The following is a 15225-nucleotide window of genomic DNA, read 5'->3' on the forward strand; positions in this document are numbered from 1 at the left end:
TGACGAGTTAATAAAGTTGCTGCAGTTTAACCTATGCTAAGGAAATGTTGGCTGCTGTTGCAGACAGTCGACGCTGTAGGGGAGCTCACAGGGAGGTCACATCCTTTGGATTTTCCTTGCAAAACCGTGCAGAGTCCTTAACACAGAAGTCCACAGGCTGACATAAACAAGTAAGAAATTCAGAGAAGGTGCCATTTGTTATGTTAAAGTCTGTTTACGCACTGGCAATGCAAAGCGATTCATACATGTAAAACAAGGACATGGTATGTTTAAAAGCAGTCTACAGCAACTGAGCAGCTCCGTGCTGCGTGATCTGACTAGACTAAACCATATTAGAGTGTGAGTTAAATTAAGTTTTTCTGACTAGACACTCAAAGGCCATTATGGTTATATATTAAATATGATTATTCTCTCTCAAATGAGGAAAGAAAAAAAATGTAGGACATTTCCCTGAAGCAAGATTTCCATTTTGTGCTCCATTTCATGTCTTACCTTAACAACGCTCGGGGCAATGGTAGAAGTTTTCCAAATGATAAAAGTGGAAGTATCTCCCAGCCATGGTGTGTACAGTTTTCTACAGGAAATAATAATTAATGAGCGACTAATATATATTTATAGCAAGAAGCTGAGAGTCTTACGGGTGAGAGAAGTTTTTCAGGGTTTGTAAATTAAATTCATCTGAGGTATGAAGGAGGAAGAAGAAGAAGAAGAAGAAGAAGAAGAAACAAAAAGTAGGACTTGGCCTTCAAAGATTTTTTTTTTTTCCACTTCTGTTTTACTATTCAAAGCCATGCTAGCTAATGGATTACCTCATCCTCCAAAAAAGCTGTTCAATCTCTCTGTGATTGTATAATTCTCTTTCATCTTCAGAGAGGGGAGATGGAATGATTAAACAAAGAACCCACTGATATCCACGGCTGCTGTTGACATGCGACTTAAGATGTGCAATACTCGCATTAAAAAGTAATGTGGACTTGCACTGCTTTTTCTTTACTGCGCGTGATGATCAAGAACGTATAGTGATGACAGTTGACATTCCAGTGCTTTTTCCTGAATATATTTCTGTAAATGTAGCGTTGAACAAGCAGCATCTGTTTAGCTCAGCAGGTCTCTCATTGTTTCCAACATGTAGATGCTGTTGCTCAGTTTCAGTGTTTACAGGTGGATGTATGGGGTAAAAGCAGGCAAATATGCAGATTCACACTAGTTTAGACTTTGTGGCATGAACCCAACATGCGGCATGTGAAACTTATTGCTGGTCACACACTGAATTATTAATGTAATTCAATTGGCTGCAGTCATGTGCTGATTTTCTGGATGCTGCAGACTATAGAAATTATTCTCGGATGCTGAGCGTGACACAATGCACACACTTGGTCTCTCAAGAACGTTTTTCCACAAAGGTAACTATCACAGCCAGTTTTGCAGGCCAGCATTTTGATGCATTGTTTTGTTTAATCCCAAAGGGAGGGAGGTAAGGATTAATTTGTTGCATCTGTCAGACCCATGCTGGCACCGCTGATAGTGTCCATGCCAGTATGAGGCTTTTCCCTTACCGCTGCCCTCTCTTGTAGCCGCTGAGCTTTTTGTTCCATTGCCAAAAGACCTCTTTCAACTGGATCTACACATTTCTACTGTGCCATTGTTGTACCCCTTTGGCTTTGTACCCACAGTGTCTGCACTGATTATGAGTTCCAAGCCCAGCCTCCATTTTCATGCCCCTTTTGGATCCCTCTTGTCCTGTAACCTCCCAGTGTTCCCACTGGATGTGATCCAGGTCCACAGTTCATGAGGTCGGGCACAATGATTTGACATGGGAATACGAGTGTGAGCTTGTGTTTGGGTGAACAGCTCATGGGTCTCTAATGCACTGTGGCATACAGCCGTCACATATGTGTGAGTCATAGACTTGCGTGCAGAGTTATTAGAGAACGCGCTCATAAAACTGTGTCCACGCTTCGTAGGTTGTTAGTTTATTTGAAATACGAGGCTTCCACATGACTTCCCCTTTTTAGTTGTTGTTTTAGCTGCAGAGTTCGATTAACTTCATTTCTAAAATTGCTCTTGTCAAAAAAGCAGAGTGGAATATTTTAATAAGAAAATGAACGCTGGCGTTCAGTGTGGGGCTGAGGTAAAAATTTAAACACAGCTGAACTGCAGTTTCAAAATAAAGTTGTGCGGCAGTGGAAGAAGTACTTCAGACTTTCACAAATAAAAGTACAGAAGCATCATCAGCAAAATGTACTTAATTAATGTATGCGTCAAAGTAAAAGTACTCATACTTATACACAGCCCCTGTCAAAGGTAGATGATGATATACGGTATATTATATCATTATTATTTATCAACATCATGCATCAACATTTAAGCAGAACTGAAATGTAGCTGACGTATGTGGAGCTAATTATAGCTGCCTAATATACTCTTGGGTAGTCCAATTCTGTCGTCCCTAACCTGTGGGTCAGGACCCCCACAAAGGGTCACAAGACAAATTTGAGGGGTCAAAAGATCAGGATGGAAAAGCATATCATATTACTCCCCTGCCAAAAAGATGGAACATTGATTTTATCTGTAACAACATATCAGATTTTACTTGCTGATTATATGTTTTATATGTAAAATGTATTGCTGCAAAGTAACTCTAGATGCAGTGAAATGTAGTGAAGTAGAAGTATAAAGTAGCACAAAATCTCAAATATAAGTATCTCAGAATTATACATAATTACCACACTTGAGTAGATGGGCTTACTTACTTTCCACAGCTGCTACTGCGTAGTTATGTTTTAAAGCACCTGCAAATATGTCCATTGTTACGACACTATAACATTCTTGTGAATAAACCGAGAAGAAAGAAAGAAGATAGAAATTAAGAAGGGAAACTAATTTGATTTGGAATTAAAGAAACTGTTGTGTAGCTGTGAAGATTTCTAAAACCCCTGAAGTATTGCCATGAATTGAAAACACACACAAAAAAAGCTGGCTTACAAAAGAAGGAAAAATGCATTACAGAGTGAGCTTACCTTTTCTGTGGACTGTGAAGTGCCAAAGAAGATTGGGATGAATGCTAGCCAAATAATGCAGGTGGTGTACATGGTAAAGCCGATGGGTTTGGCCTCATTGAAGGTCTCCGGCACCCCTCTGGTTTTAATGGCGTAGACTGTACAGGTGACCATGAGCAGCATGCTGTAGCCCAGCAGGCAGATTAGAGACAGGTCAGAGATGTCACACTTGAGCACACCACGAGCCATGGTCGGGTTAGAGGTCCTCTGGTCCTCATAGTCAATAATGGCCTTGGAGGGATCCACGGCAAACCAGATGCACACCCCGAGCAGCTGCACTGAGGCCAAGGTGAACGTGATGACTAGCTGGGAGGCTGGAGAAATGAACCTGGGTGCGCTGACAGACATGGTGCCCTGCTCAAAGATGCGGTAAATACGATTGGTTTTGGTGAGCAGGGCGGCATAACTGATGCTCATGCCCAGACCCAAGAAGATCCTCCGGAGTGAACAGATTCCTACATCGGGGGTGGAAATCATCAGGAATGTTGTGGCATAGCACAGGAAGATGCCAGTTAGCAGCACGTAGCTCAGCTCTCGGCCTGACGCTTTCACAATGGGAGTGTCGTTGTAGCGGATGAATGTGACCACCACGAACACAGTCGCCATGATGCCAACGACCGCAATGAGCACAGGGATGACTGCCCATGGAGAGCTCCACTCCAGTTTAACAATGGGGATTGGAACGCAACCCGTGTGATTCTCGTTGGGCCGCAAATCAAATCGGCACATCTTACACGTGTAGGTGTCTGCCTGGTACTGATAGCCATCGCACCGCTCGCAGTGCCAACAGCAAGGGATGCCCTTCACGATCTTCTTGCGCTCGCCGGGCTGACAGGGCAGGCTGCAGATTGAGGACGGGACCTGACGGACACCGCCGGGCCACTGCATCGAACGAACCTGCGAAGGAGGCAGAGGGACACAGAGAGTGAGACAAAGAGAGAGGAGAGGAGATTTGTAGAGCACTAAGCTGGCTGTGTCCTGTAAAGTGGTGGCATGGAGAGGCGGTGATGCTGTATTGATCCAAAATGATCCCCAGCACTCTTGGAGGTCAAGGACAGTCCTCACAGCGGATACTTGCTGTTTGGGTGTTTGAACCTGGCCTGAAATTCCATTCTGTACGCTCCCATGCTACTGGGTTTTATTTATTTATTTGAGCGGGGCGTGCAAAAGGGCAAACGAGGGGTCAAATAAAGCTTTCTTCATAGATTCAGCAAAATTCACCTGTGGGTGGTCAAATTATCTGAAGGGCAAGACACAAGAGGAAACGGGAAACCCATTGTTTTCTCTACAAGCAACTGACACTGTTTTTTTTTACTTTAAGTAGTTGTTTGTGTTACAAAAATCAATACTCAGCTGTCTACGATCAGAGGAATGAAAGATAAATTTTGTTTCAGTATGCTACAGTCCTTTGCGGATTTTCCCCGTTTCTAAGCACACTTGTAAAGATAAATTAAATTCATCATTTCAAACGGGTCCGCTCTCTTTAATGTTATCAATTTTATTCAATTGTGGCAGTTCATTCAAAGCTGGTAAATTTGTCTGTAAATGTGCATTTAATTAAGAACTCAAAGAACACTAATTAAAATACAGCCGGCTTTAGAGTCAGAACTGGCACGTTCCACAGTAGGTGCCCACCACAACCTCGCTTTTTTTTTTTTTTTTTTTTTTTTTTCCTTTTTTCTTCCACGGCACATCTTGAAAGAGGTACAGAAGGAAAAGCTCCTCTCAAGTTGCTTCATGTGTGCAATTGTTCTCTCTTGTGTCTGCCCTAGGCCTCCTCTCCATTTTGTCAAAACATAATTTGTTTGGTTCCTTTATGTAATTTACTGTTATAATACCGATACTTCATCACAGCCCCAGCTCAAAGTATTGTTTTTGGAAGTCAGTGATGCCGTCTGGAGAGATGATATTAAATATGTCTGTCCTTAAGCTCTCATGGCTTTCTTTTCATCACAGTCTGCCCTGTTAATCATTTAAAGCGCCCTCTGGATATTTACACCTTTGAAGATGGCACTAAGCGCTATCAAATGGTTTGGGAGGAGTTAGAGAGCAAACACGCAGCTGCAGAGCTGGAGAAAACAGCTTTCCAGAGAAGGATTTTCACTGCAAACACTAACACAAACACAACACTTGTAGGCTAAATGCCGTCAAACCTTTTGTGAAGATAAGTGAGGGCGTGGAACAGAAAAGGCAATGCTCACGTTGAGATGGAGCTGATCCGTCCAGTGGCCAATTATTTTGTATTCGGCCGATCGGTTTCTGATCTGGTATTGGTAGATCTCGTAGCGTCCGGGGGCATCTCCATTCTCATTGAAGAGCACTGGGTTGCCAGCTATGCCTACATGAGAGAAAAATCAACATCACTTCATCATGCAGTGCAGTGAGCGTGAATGTGGCATTACAACATGTTTCCTCATGAGAACATGGAGTTCTGTTCATATCGGACGATTCTTTGTGTTCAGCGACAGCTTTCAGAGCCTGTGCCTGTTATGGCTGTGTTATGTGTGGTGTGGAGGATTCCCATGGTGGCCATTTCCCTCTGACGTCACGCTCAGGCTGGGAAGCTCAAAAGCTGTTATCAAAAAGGATAATGTCATACTGCTGCGTTTCAGGTCACATGTTGTATAAATGTCAGGAATCTGACAAATCGTTATCATTTCAGTGCTTCCCGATTGATCAGCACCTGATCAGACGATGGATAGTGAAAATCCAGAGGAACATCGGGTCATATTATGAGATTAAACAACATATTTGAAAACCCATTAGGCAACAGCTAACATTAGCATTCAACCACATCCTAGGTAGCTTTACTGTCTGATAGTGTTACATGATAAACGATGCGCAAATTTATTCTGAAATCAACACACACTTTGGACACATTTATTTAATCCTGGGAGTAAAACGTACCGCCGTAGAGTTGTCATGAACGGGGAAATTGGCTATGGAAACAAAAATTGTTTTTTTAGTACCAGACTGTAAACATGTTTATTTCTGCTGTAAAGTTGGGCATTTTAATATGGAGGTCTATGGGGATTAACACACTTTTGGAGCCAGCCTTAAGTTGCCATTCAAGGACCTGAAGTTTTTGGCACTTAGGAGTTGGCTTCATTTTTCAGGCCTGGAGGTTGCCACTCTGTCTCATGTGAAGCCAAAATTCAAAGTCAGCTTATTATTTTTGGACTAAGTTTTGTTTTCAGTTTGGTTTGGTTAAAGCAATAAAAATGCTCGGTTATGAAAAAAAACTGGCAAAACTTTATTTTGACCTTTTCACAGATGAATAAAAAAACTTTGATTAAGAGAAACGATTATCCTGCCAGAACCTTTTTTCACTTGTTCTTAGGCCATAAACACAAGAGAGAAAACACTTCAGATGAAACGTAGCAAATGCATCACCACATTTTTTCTCACTTGCCTCACAGGGCTTCTGTGGTGGTTGCCATGTGCAGATATTGTACAAACCTTCCAATATCAACATTTTCTCAGGCATAAGGGTTGTAAATACACGCACAGTGCACATATGCAGACCCAGCTTGCCTTTTGCAACCAGCTTTGTGCTGCTGGCTACCGAGCAGCATCCATTAAAGGGAAACTGCTGATTTTCAAACAGCTCTGTATTATTACAATGTGAGTAGTATATGTGAATGAACAGAACTCCCCCCATGTTGCCTGCACCCAGACCTCCCTGCTCATTCACTGGCTATAGGGCTGTTGTACTACAGACTGTACCTCCACATGGCTTCACGGACACAGAGTATAGACGTCAGAGCGAGAGAGAGAGCCAGCCCTTGCTCTTCAAAAGAGGGCCGAAGCTCAGATCAAACTGTTAAACTCAGCAGTGCTGGTCAAATACCAAGATTCTGTTACTGTTAAATGATTTCAGAAACATATTTCAGTGCACGAGAAAGTTTGCAACCAGGCTGCCATTGCTCGAAGCCAGACAAGCCAAAACCAAGCACTGCCTGACCAGCAGCACTTCACCCACCAGCAGGAGCATTATGGTCCGGTGCAGTGCGTTCTGGTTGTTATAGGTTTTCTGCCTGTTAAGCAAAAGGTAATACCACAGTCCATTTTCTCTGTTCATGTAGCAAGAAATATTTGCATCTTTCTGCTGCATAGACAGCCCAGTTTTATGAAAAAAACATCTTTCCAGTTTTGGAATTCCCTTTTAAGCTGATGGCCTTTGAGCTTGTGAAGGGCTTTGGATAGTGGCAAACTGACTTTGAACAGCTGGATATCCTCAGGAGGTCCAGAGGCTGACAACTGACCTCTTCCTGACCTCAAGCACACTCGTCTCACCACTCATGCTGTCTACCCAAGGTGTTCTCTGCTTCATCATTGTGATAACAATGATGAAGACAATGTATTCCCATGTGCCGTTTCAGGACAAGCTGTAATGATGTGTCACAAAGAAAGCACACCAAAGATTTCTCTATAAGCTCCCCAATGGAAACTAGATGAGCCGCACTTCTAGTGCAGCGGTCTGTTTAATCATGGAAGAACGTGGAAAGGTTTCCCTTAGAGGGAGAATGGGGGAACTTCATGTCTAATTGCTTTTCACATCAACTTTCACAAACGTCTATACCTTCAAACACTGATGAAAGCTGTAAGCCCCTGTGTTTTTCTTGCTACGCCTGGTTTATTGTTAAGTCCTCCAAAACACGAGCATCCCAGTTAAGAACAAACGCTAAACGCGGCCAATTGCTGCTGATGGATTTCTGCTGATGACTATTTTTTTTCTTGCTCTTTGTTTCGATGCTGGAGGACGCGGTGCCCTAATCCACATCTCGATGAGTCAGCCCTGCTGGATTACGGCATTACCGTTTTACTCAGCCTTGCTTCTGTGACAATGCCGCCTACATCACAAAGCAGTTAGTGATCATGGGAGGATTACAGTGACTTTATGAAGCGAGGCATCATGTTTATAGAAACATATTAAGCACATCAACGCTATGGCTACTGTAATATTTTTAAGATTTTTATCGTGCCAAGCCTTTTTTTTCTCTCTTCAATTTCTAAAGCTTTTGAAAGCTCTTTGAAGCTGCCTGCTGTCCACTGTCATGGCTGGGGTCATGTGCTCGAGCCTGTAAGAGCTCACATGGACACCACTGTCACTGAAAAGAGAAATGGACCCTGAATGTAACACTGATGGTTATGAGAAAATAATGCAGCAACACTGCCAGCATTACACGACTGACTGAAAAGACGACTGGTCTTTTGGTCATGCTCGCTTTTCATTGACTAACAGATGTCTTACTGTGGCTTTGAGCTACTGGAAATTTGCTTCTAAATATATAATCCTTTATTTAAACTTTCAATGATGTCCAGTGACAGTTTAAAATGACTTAAAAGATACAAAATATTAAAATACAGCAGTGGATTAAAACAAGTATCCAAATGCAGCTCATAAAGATGCAAGATACAAATCAGTTAAGACAGGTACAAACAGAAGCTGAATGGTTCGTGATCATGGATTAAATTCATTGAGGGGGCTCAAAGTGTTCATTTTTAGGGTGTTTTGTAAAGAGTTCAAGGTAGTCGAGGCAAAGTAATAAAGACTTGAGGGACAGCCAGTCATTAAGACCGAGTTTGATGTGGTCTAGAGGATCTAACAGGCAGATGGTTTTTGCCACCATTACCTCGGTAAACTTAGTTTTACGTGCATTCAAAACCAGTTCAAGATCATTAGTATTTGGCAGAATGTTACAGGAATGCTGCAGGTTTAGCTGAGCAGAGTCTCAGTACAATGCAATACTGTATCATATTCTAAAAGACCTGGTAATCAATTATGGAGTGACAGGAAGTTCATATCTGTCTTTTGGACCCTGGTGGTGAGGAAACCCTTTTGCTTTGATCGTAGATTGTGCCTTTTATGTTGTTATCCACATTATTTTCAACCATTTTTCTTCATTTGTCCTCTATTACAGGTTGACAGACTGTTGTTCAAGCACCACCCGGAGTATGAGAGCTTCTGCTGTGTTACATCAGACGTCTGGTGCGCCTTCATTACAGGTATACAGTACATTTCTGCATAAATCAGAGCAGTCAGTAATCAGCAACAGCAGCATTAACCACCACGAACTGAATACAGGACTGATGGAGGTGACGTCTGGGAGGCGCAGCTCAAAAATCCGATATGTTTATCATCAAATAGATTTCCATAGACAAAAGTACCACTTCAAGTAGTTATGTATGCTTACGTCTGAAAATATCTTAACTCTTATTTATGACACATGAGAAGTAACAAGATGGTATGTGGTGGCACATAACATCAAGCCTCTCAGAGGTTTGCACTGTGGTAAAACAAATGGAATAGACAAATGTGACCTCATAGTCTTTGGCACTGTGGGATAATACTGCCAGGGGTCTGTGTCATTCCTCTGGAGGCAGTGGTGTGTCCTCTTCATTAAGAGTGAAGAGACTGGTGCATTTTGGGGCAGCGTGGTCAGTGTTTGAGTTGCAGATGAGAAATTAGGCCTGTCATGTGGCACAAACTGCTTGTCTAAACAGTCCTCGCACTAGTCGGGGGGCATAATGAGTTCCGCTGAGGCCTCTGCCACCGCTGCATTGTGCCGTGCACTAATGTGATGGGGTAGCCTGAGGCCACACATGTGTGTACCACAGGCGACTTGTTCGCTCGCCGCCTCCTGTGCTCTCACAGAAACGTTGGGGTTAATGGAGTGCCTGTAATTATATGTAATATTTAATGACTGTGGTATTACCTCCCCCCCTCCGACACACACACACCTTAAGAATTACCCGAGTATGATCATTAATCCAACATGTGCTTGTTCTGCATGGATGCACACCAGGGACACCTTGGTGAATGGCAGCACAGCTTGCTGCCCTCTACACCGGTCATTAACTCTTAATGACCTGTACACAAGCAAGTCATGCAGAATTTACCACGGATCTACTTCACTCTTCAAGTGTGTGTGTGCGTCTTTCCTGCCTCTCTGTCACTTTCATGACATTAGCACGATTAGTCAATCATCAGAAATATGCTTCTGCTGTCTACAAGTGCTCTCTCACTGGGTTTAAGTGTTAGCATACAAGTGGCATACATTGAAAAACTTGAGTCAAAAGGTTTAATTACAATAATAACAATACATTTGGGTTTCGGGGCTATGAAGGACAGAATATGATTACTGTAAATTCTCACATAAATGCCAGTATTCAAATGTCTCCTACATTAGCCAGCATGAACAAATAAAGGGCAAGTAAAAAAAAAAAAAACATTGGGGAGGGTTTAGCAATACTCTAATAGCTACCATGGTAAATTCAGCATAATGTACATTCCCACAGCACTAATTCCATTAGTGCAACAACAGTGTCATGGCATATTCACCAATTTGCTGCTTTTAGTTCCTCTTCTTAAACAGACCTACTGTTTTCATTTATTAAATGGCTCCAACTGGGTCTGCCGTTTTATCGAGTGTGATTTCTATCAGTACAACGTGAAACTTAGCGTAGATGTTAGAAATTCAGATTCAGGAAGTGTGGAGTTTTGTTGACAGGATCTTAACAGTGCTCGCAAAACTAAATGGAAAAGACTGGAAATAATAAGTGAATGATTACAATATTTCTGCTGTGAGTGAGTATTATCTCACAGCTAGTGTTGTGGAAATGTGCATTATCCTGATTTTATCAAGAACAGGTAAAGATGGGAGAATTTTCCTTTCATTTCCCAACATTCATTTAAGTCAGAAGCTTGTTTTAAGATTTGTGATAACACCACTGAACATTGTGATATGTCAAAATGAAGTGTAACGGTGGCACAAGTAGAGATGAGTCAGCAATTTGAATGTCAGTTACACAACAATATCTAAAGTTAGCTGCATTAGCCACCATACGCTGCTGGTCACACCAGAGCAAGTGCTGTAAGGCTGCAGCTGTACTGAACTGAGTGAGGCTTCGAAATGCAACTTTTCTTTGTAAGTAGAGGGATTGTGTTATTTCCTCTTTCAAAAATGACATAATCTCACTTGTTATAATGGAAGCAGGGCCACAAAACAGGCAGAAGCCTAATAAAAAAAGAAATTTTAGTATGCAAACACACATGTACACATCAGTAGGATCTACTGAACAGTATAACTAATGGCATGTTGCACATCCTTGAGAAGAGATACTGTAGCTGTGCAGCGCTGGAAAACCCTCAGAGCTCAGCTTTATCTAAACCACACTCATAACTGTTGTCCCCGGTGAGAATGACGACGTAAAGGCCACTGCCTTTTTGTCTGCAGCAGAGCGAAAACACTTTTCCCTCATGTAATAGTGAGAGACATGAAACACTGGCAGGAAGCTTCATTCAATTGTGGCCTATTGAAGTCTTAACAACTCTTAGATGCATGCAGAGGTGGGAAAAAGAAAGACGGAAGCCCTTAAGAGTGTCACACAGTGCATAAAGATGGACTGGAGGTGTTTGATTCCACTGCTTTGTCGGCCGAAGCTCCGGCTGCTGCTGAATGAGCCAAAAATGAACACTTAAGAGGCTGGTGATTTAGAATAAATAAACAGCTACAGCTTCCATCGGTGTGGAAAATACCACTGGAGAAAATCTAAAGGAGATACTCCCAGATGAGTGAAAATGTCCCAGCCAAGCAAATACTTTTGTCAGATTATTTTTCATCTTTTCTAAAAGGTTATCTGTCATCAGCTAGCGTACTGCGTCCCCTGTTGAGACCCTGACAGCCCACTGAGACATCACAGATAAATGGTTTTGTGAGCGTGCCTCGAGTATGGCCTCTCCGAACTCTTTTTGAGAAGCTCTTTGGCATTTGACCTTTATCAGCTGAGGTTCATCACATATGCAACCTAAGATACAACGCATTTGCTGTGGATATGCTAAGACTGGACTCTTGAGAGCTGTGCCGCTATGCGGAGGAAGAAATGTGAATTATTTTTAGCAGACGTCCGCTAAAACTGCTGACAATAAACAAAAATCTGTAACAATAGATCCTTGCTGGCTCAGCCTCAAGAATGATTCATCACAACAACAAAAAAAATGACCTACTTTTATGTACAATTCTGGCGATTGCTATTTGTAAGAAAAAGGGATGACTGCTCTGTGTGTTTACTGGTGCGTAAAATACTAATATCACAACACAGAGATAAATATTGTCTTTGAAAATATAATACACAGTCCAGCCTTGGCAGTTATGTTGTTTTATGTATCCGGACAAGTTCAATATACTGCTGTGTGCTGATGCAATTAGATGGAGTGTAGTGTAACCTCAAGGCAACCCCTCTGGTCAGACGGTGTTGTAACATTAATACAGTTTTCCAGGTTAGAACAAAATTCAGCTCAAAAGGACCCACTGCAGTGGAGCTTCGAGTCCCTGCTTGTCGGCTAAAAAGCTTGTTGAAGCCACTTTACGAAAAGCACCTCTCGGTCCTCATTGTGCAAACAAGCAAATTTAAAAAATGCTGACCTATGTTGTGGATGCAAGTCCAATTTACGTACTTGCTGATGTTTAATATGAGAGCCGAGTGCTACTGTAATGTCTGTTTTGTGTTTAGAATATTTTATCTATCATGTACTTACTTCACACTAACTGTAATATCGTGTTTTAGTTAAAACTTAACACCTATCACTGACAGACCCTGCATATACTGTATGTAGAGATGGAATAAGACATCAGTATGTGCCAATGGCTAACTGGCATATTCCTTTGAAAACAGTTATATAGCCCTAATTCATCTAGATATAAACTTCCATATAGAGAAGTCTTGTCTGGGGAAAGAAAGAGAACACAGATGCTGTTTTACCACAGACCATAAGAACCACTGAACCCTGACACTGCCTGTTGTGAACAGCAGTCCATCGGTTGTTTTTCTCCCACGTGCTATTGGATCCTGTGCAGCTTAGCTGGTGCAGTTGGGGGTTAAGGGTATCTTAATGGTTGACGCTGAAGGAGACTGTTTACTTTTTCCACCTGATTACCCATCAAGTCACGGGACGATAAACCGTGAAGTTAGTAAGAGCAGTTCAGATTCCTGCTTCATTGTGACTCAAACCTGCATACATTCCTACTGTAGCACCCAAAACATAAGGCAGCTTGGTTGCCCAAACCCTAACCCTAAAAAAACTCAAAAAGCAGCTAGCCGATATCCAAAGGTTTGATGTACTAGTGAGAAGAATTCTAGCAGAAATAAAGACAGTATATGTAAAGCTATATAGTTTTACACAGGTCTTAAACCTGCTGTATATTTGCACATTGTTGTGAAATCACTTGCTTTAATATTAGAATCAGTAGCCTGATAATCAGATTGAAGTAACATTTTGATTTATTTAGCCTGACATTGTGTTCATAATAGCCAATTTCCATTCAGGAGAGTTTGTTTTGTTCAACACTAATATGTCATGAGTGAGTGACTTATTGGTCCCACAGATGTCACAAAAGCTGCAGTAGACGGTATGTGTAGAAGAAGAAGGAGCAGCTAACTTGAGGCCTTTCAAGACCATCAAGCAGTTTAAGAGTCGTTTTCCTGCTACAGCCTGGATACCACCTGTGTCAGTCTTAATTTTTCTGTTTTTAATGGATATATTTGGAATCATGGGTCTGCCAACGACACATGTACATCAGACAGTCTGCTCATGTGTTCAATGGACAACAGCAGGTTGGACAGAAAGCTTGTGATTGGCTTTGGTAGCAGCGGTGTAGTCCAGGAGTTAGTGAATACTCAACAGAGAGAGCAGTAATGTATGTCATAACCTGAATATTCCTAGTGCACAAAGGCACTCATTATCAGTGGCATCCTCTCTTCCATAATAAAAATGTCCCTAAAAATCCCTCTTTTGTGATGTGAAAACCAGCAAAGGAAAATATTGTCTTTTACTTCTCAACATGAATTAAACATTGAATTGACATTCTGCCAATGCAACAAGTAGATATTAGAATGACAAATTAGCTTGAAGAGCAAGAGTTCAAATGAATAATTTATCTGTACAAACACTGCATACTCAAGTCTCTGAGAAAGACTTTAATTGTCTTAAATTGCTTTGCTTGAAAAAGAAATTGTCTATACAATGAAAGTCTGGATCACTGCAGCTTGCAGTGAATTATTACAATGCTAGTTGTTATGGATGGGTATATGTAATATGTCATTTTATATCAGTACATATCACTGTATACTAACCGTTATGTACCAGTGGTGGAAACAGTATTGCCAAATCTCTACTGGTGGTTTAAGTATGTTGCCATTCTAGTAGCATGGCTCTAGACATGTCAATCTTAGTCTGTCTGTCGGTCCACCACTTTGGTCCAGACTGAAATATTTCAACTACTGTTTGATGGATTGCCATGAAATGGCAAAAAACAGTCATTGCCAGGTTGGCAGATTGGTTGCCAGATGGAAATCCTAATGACTTTGCTGATTCTCTGAGTTTTCCTGTTGTGCAAGCAGCAGGTTGACATTTTTGGCTCTTAGTGAAATGTCTCAATAACTATTGGATGGATTGTCATGAAATTTGCTACATATATCCCATGATTCCCATCAGCCCCAGCTGTACTTCTTGTTTAGCGTTAGCAAATGACGGCATGCTAACACACAAAACTGAGATAGTGAACATGCTAAGCATTATAGCTGCTTAACCAGCCTGTTAGCATTGTAATTGTGAGACGCTAGCATGCTGACCTTAGCATTCAGCTTGAAGCAGTCTTCGTTGTGTTTTTCCATGCCAGTGAAAATGAGAAATGTGAAGTCATTTTTCCTTTTAGTCTACTTTTCTCTCAGTCTGTGAACACACAATGGCCCCAAGGTTACGGAGCATAGAGGACTCATACTGTCAAACAATAACTCAATGTTTCAGTGTCTGCCCTAGCTGGTAGCATCTGGAAGGTCTCACTCTGTAGCCATAACAACCAAGGTCTTACAGATAAAGCATGTGCAGACAGAGGGGATCACTCGAGGAATGCCCAAATCTAAACAGTTCTGGTTATGGGAGGCAAAACTTAGTTGTCAAGAAAGAGTTGAGATGTATGTAAGTAAGACATAAGCTAATGTTTGGATTTCAGAACCCAATGGAGTCTTCTCACATCCCAGTCACAGGTGTAGAACGGCTTTATTTATTTGGGAGTCTTACGATAGATAAGTGTTGGAAACATGTGACACTGGGGTATTTACACCTGGTGGGAGAGGGCATCTTTGGAAATAGGTGTGGCACTAT

General features: G+C 41.7%; 2 protein-coding genes across 2 annotated transcripts in view; both read right to left on the minus strand.

Annotated features, from left to right (window-relative positions):
• Positions 1–15225, minus strand: part of LOC143327616 (cysteine and glycine-rich protein 1-like) — a 314154-nt gene that overhangs the window by 253627 nt on the left and 45302 nt on the right. The gene's annotated exons all lie outside the window — the stretch shown is intronic.
• LOC143327606 (metabotropic glutamate receptor 4-like) overlaps positions 1–15225 on the minus strand; it is a 152666-nt gene that overhangs the window by 11070 nt on the left and 126371 nt on the right. The window contains exons 8-9 of the mRNA XM_076742057.1: positions 5261–5397; positions 3021–3956 (exon numbers count right to left, since the gene is read on the minus strand). Coding sequence (XP_076598172.1) covers positions 3021–3956; positions 5261–5397 — 1073 coding nt within the window. The remainder of the gene's footprint in view (positions 1–3020; positions 3957–5260; positions 5398–15225) is intronic.

This window comes from Chaetodon auriga, chromosome 2, assembly GCF_051107435.1.
Source record: "Chaetodon auriga isolate fChaAug3 chromosome 2, fChaAug3.hap1, whole genome shotgun sequence".
NCBI lineage: Eukaryota > Metazoa > Chordata > Actinopteri > Chaetodontiformes > Chaetodontidae > Chaetodon > Chaetodon auriga.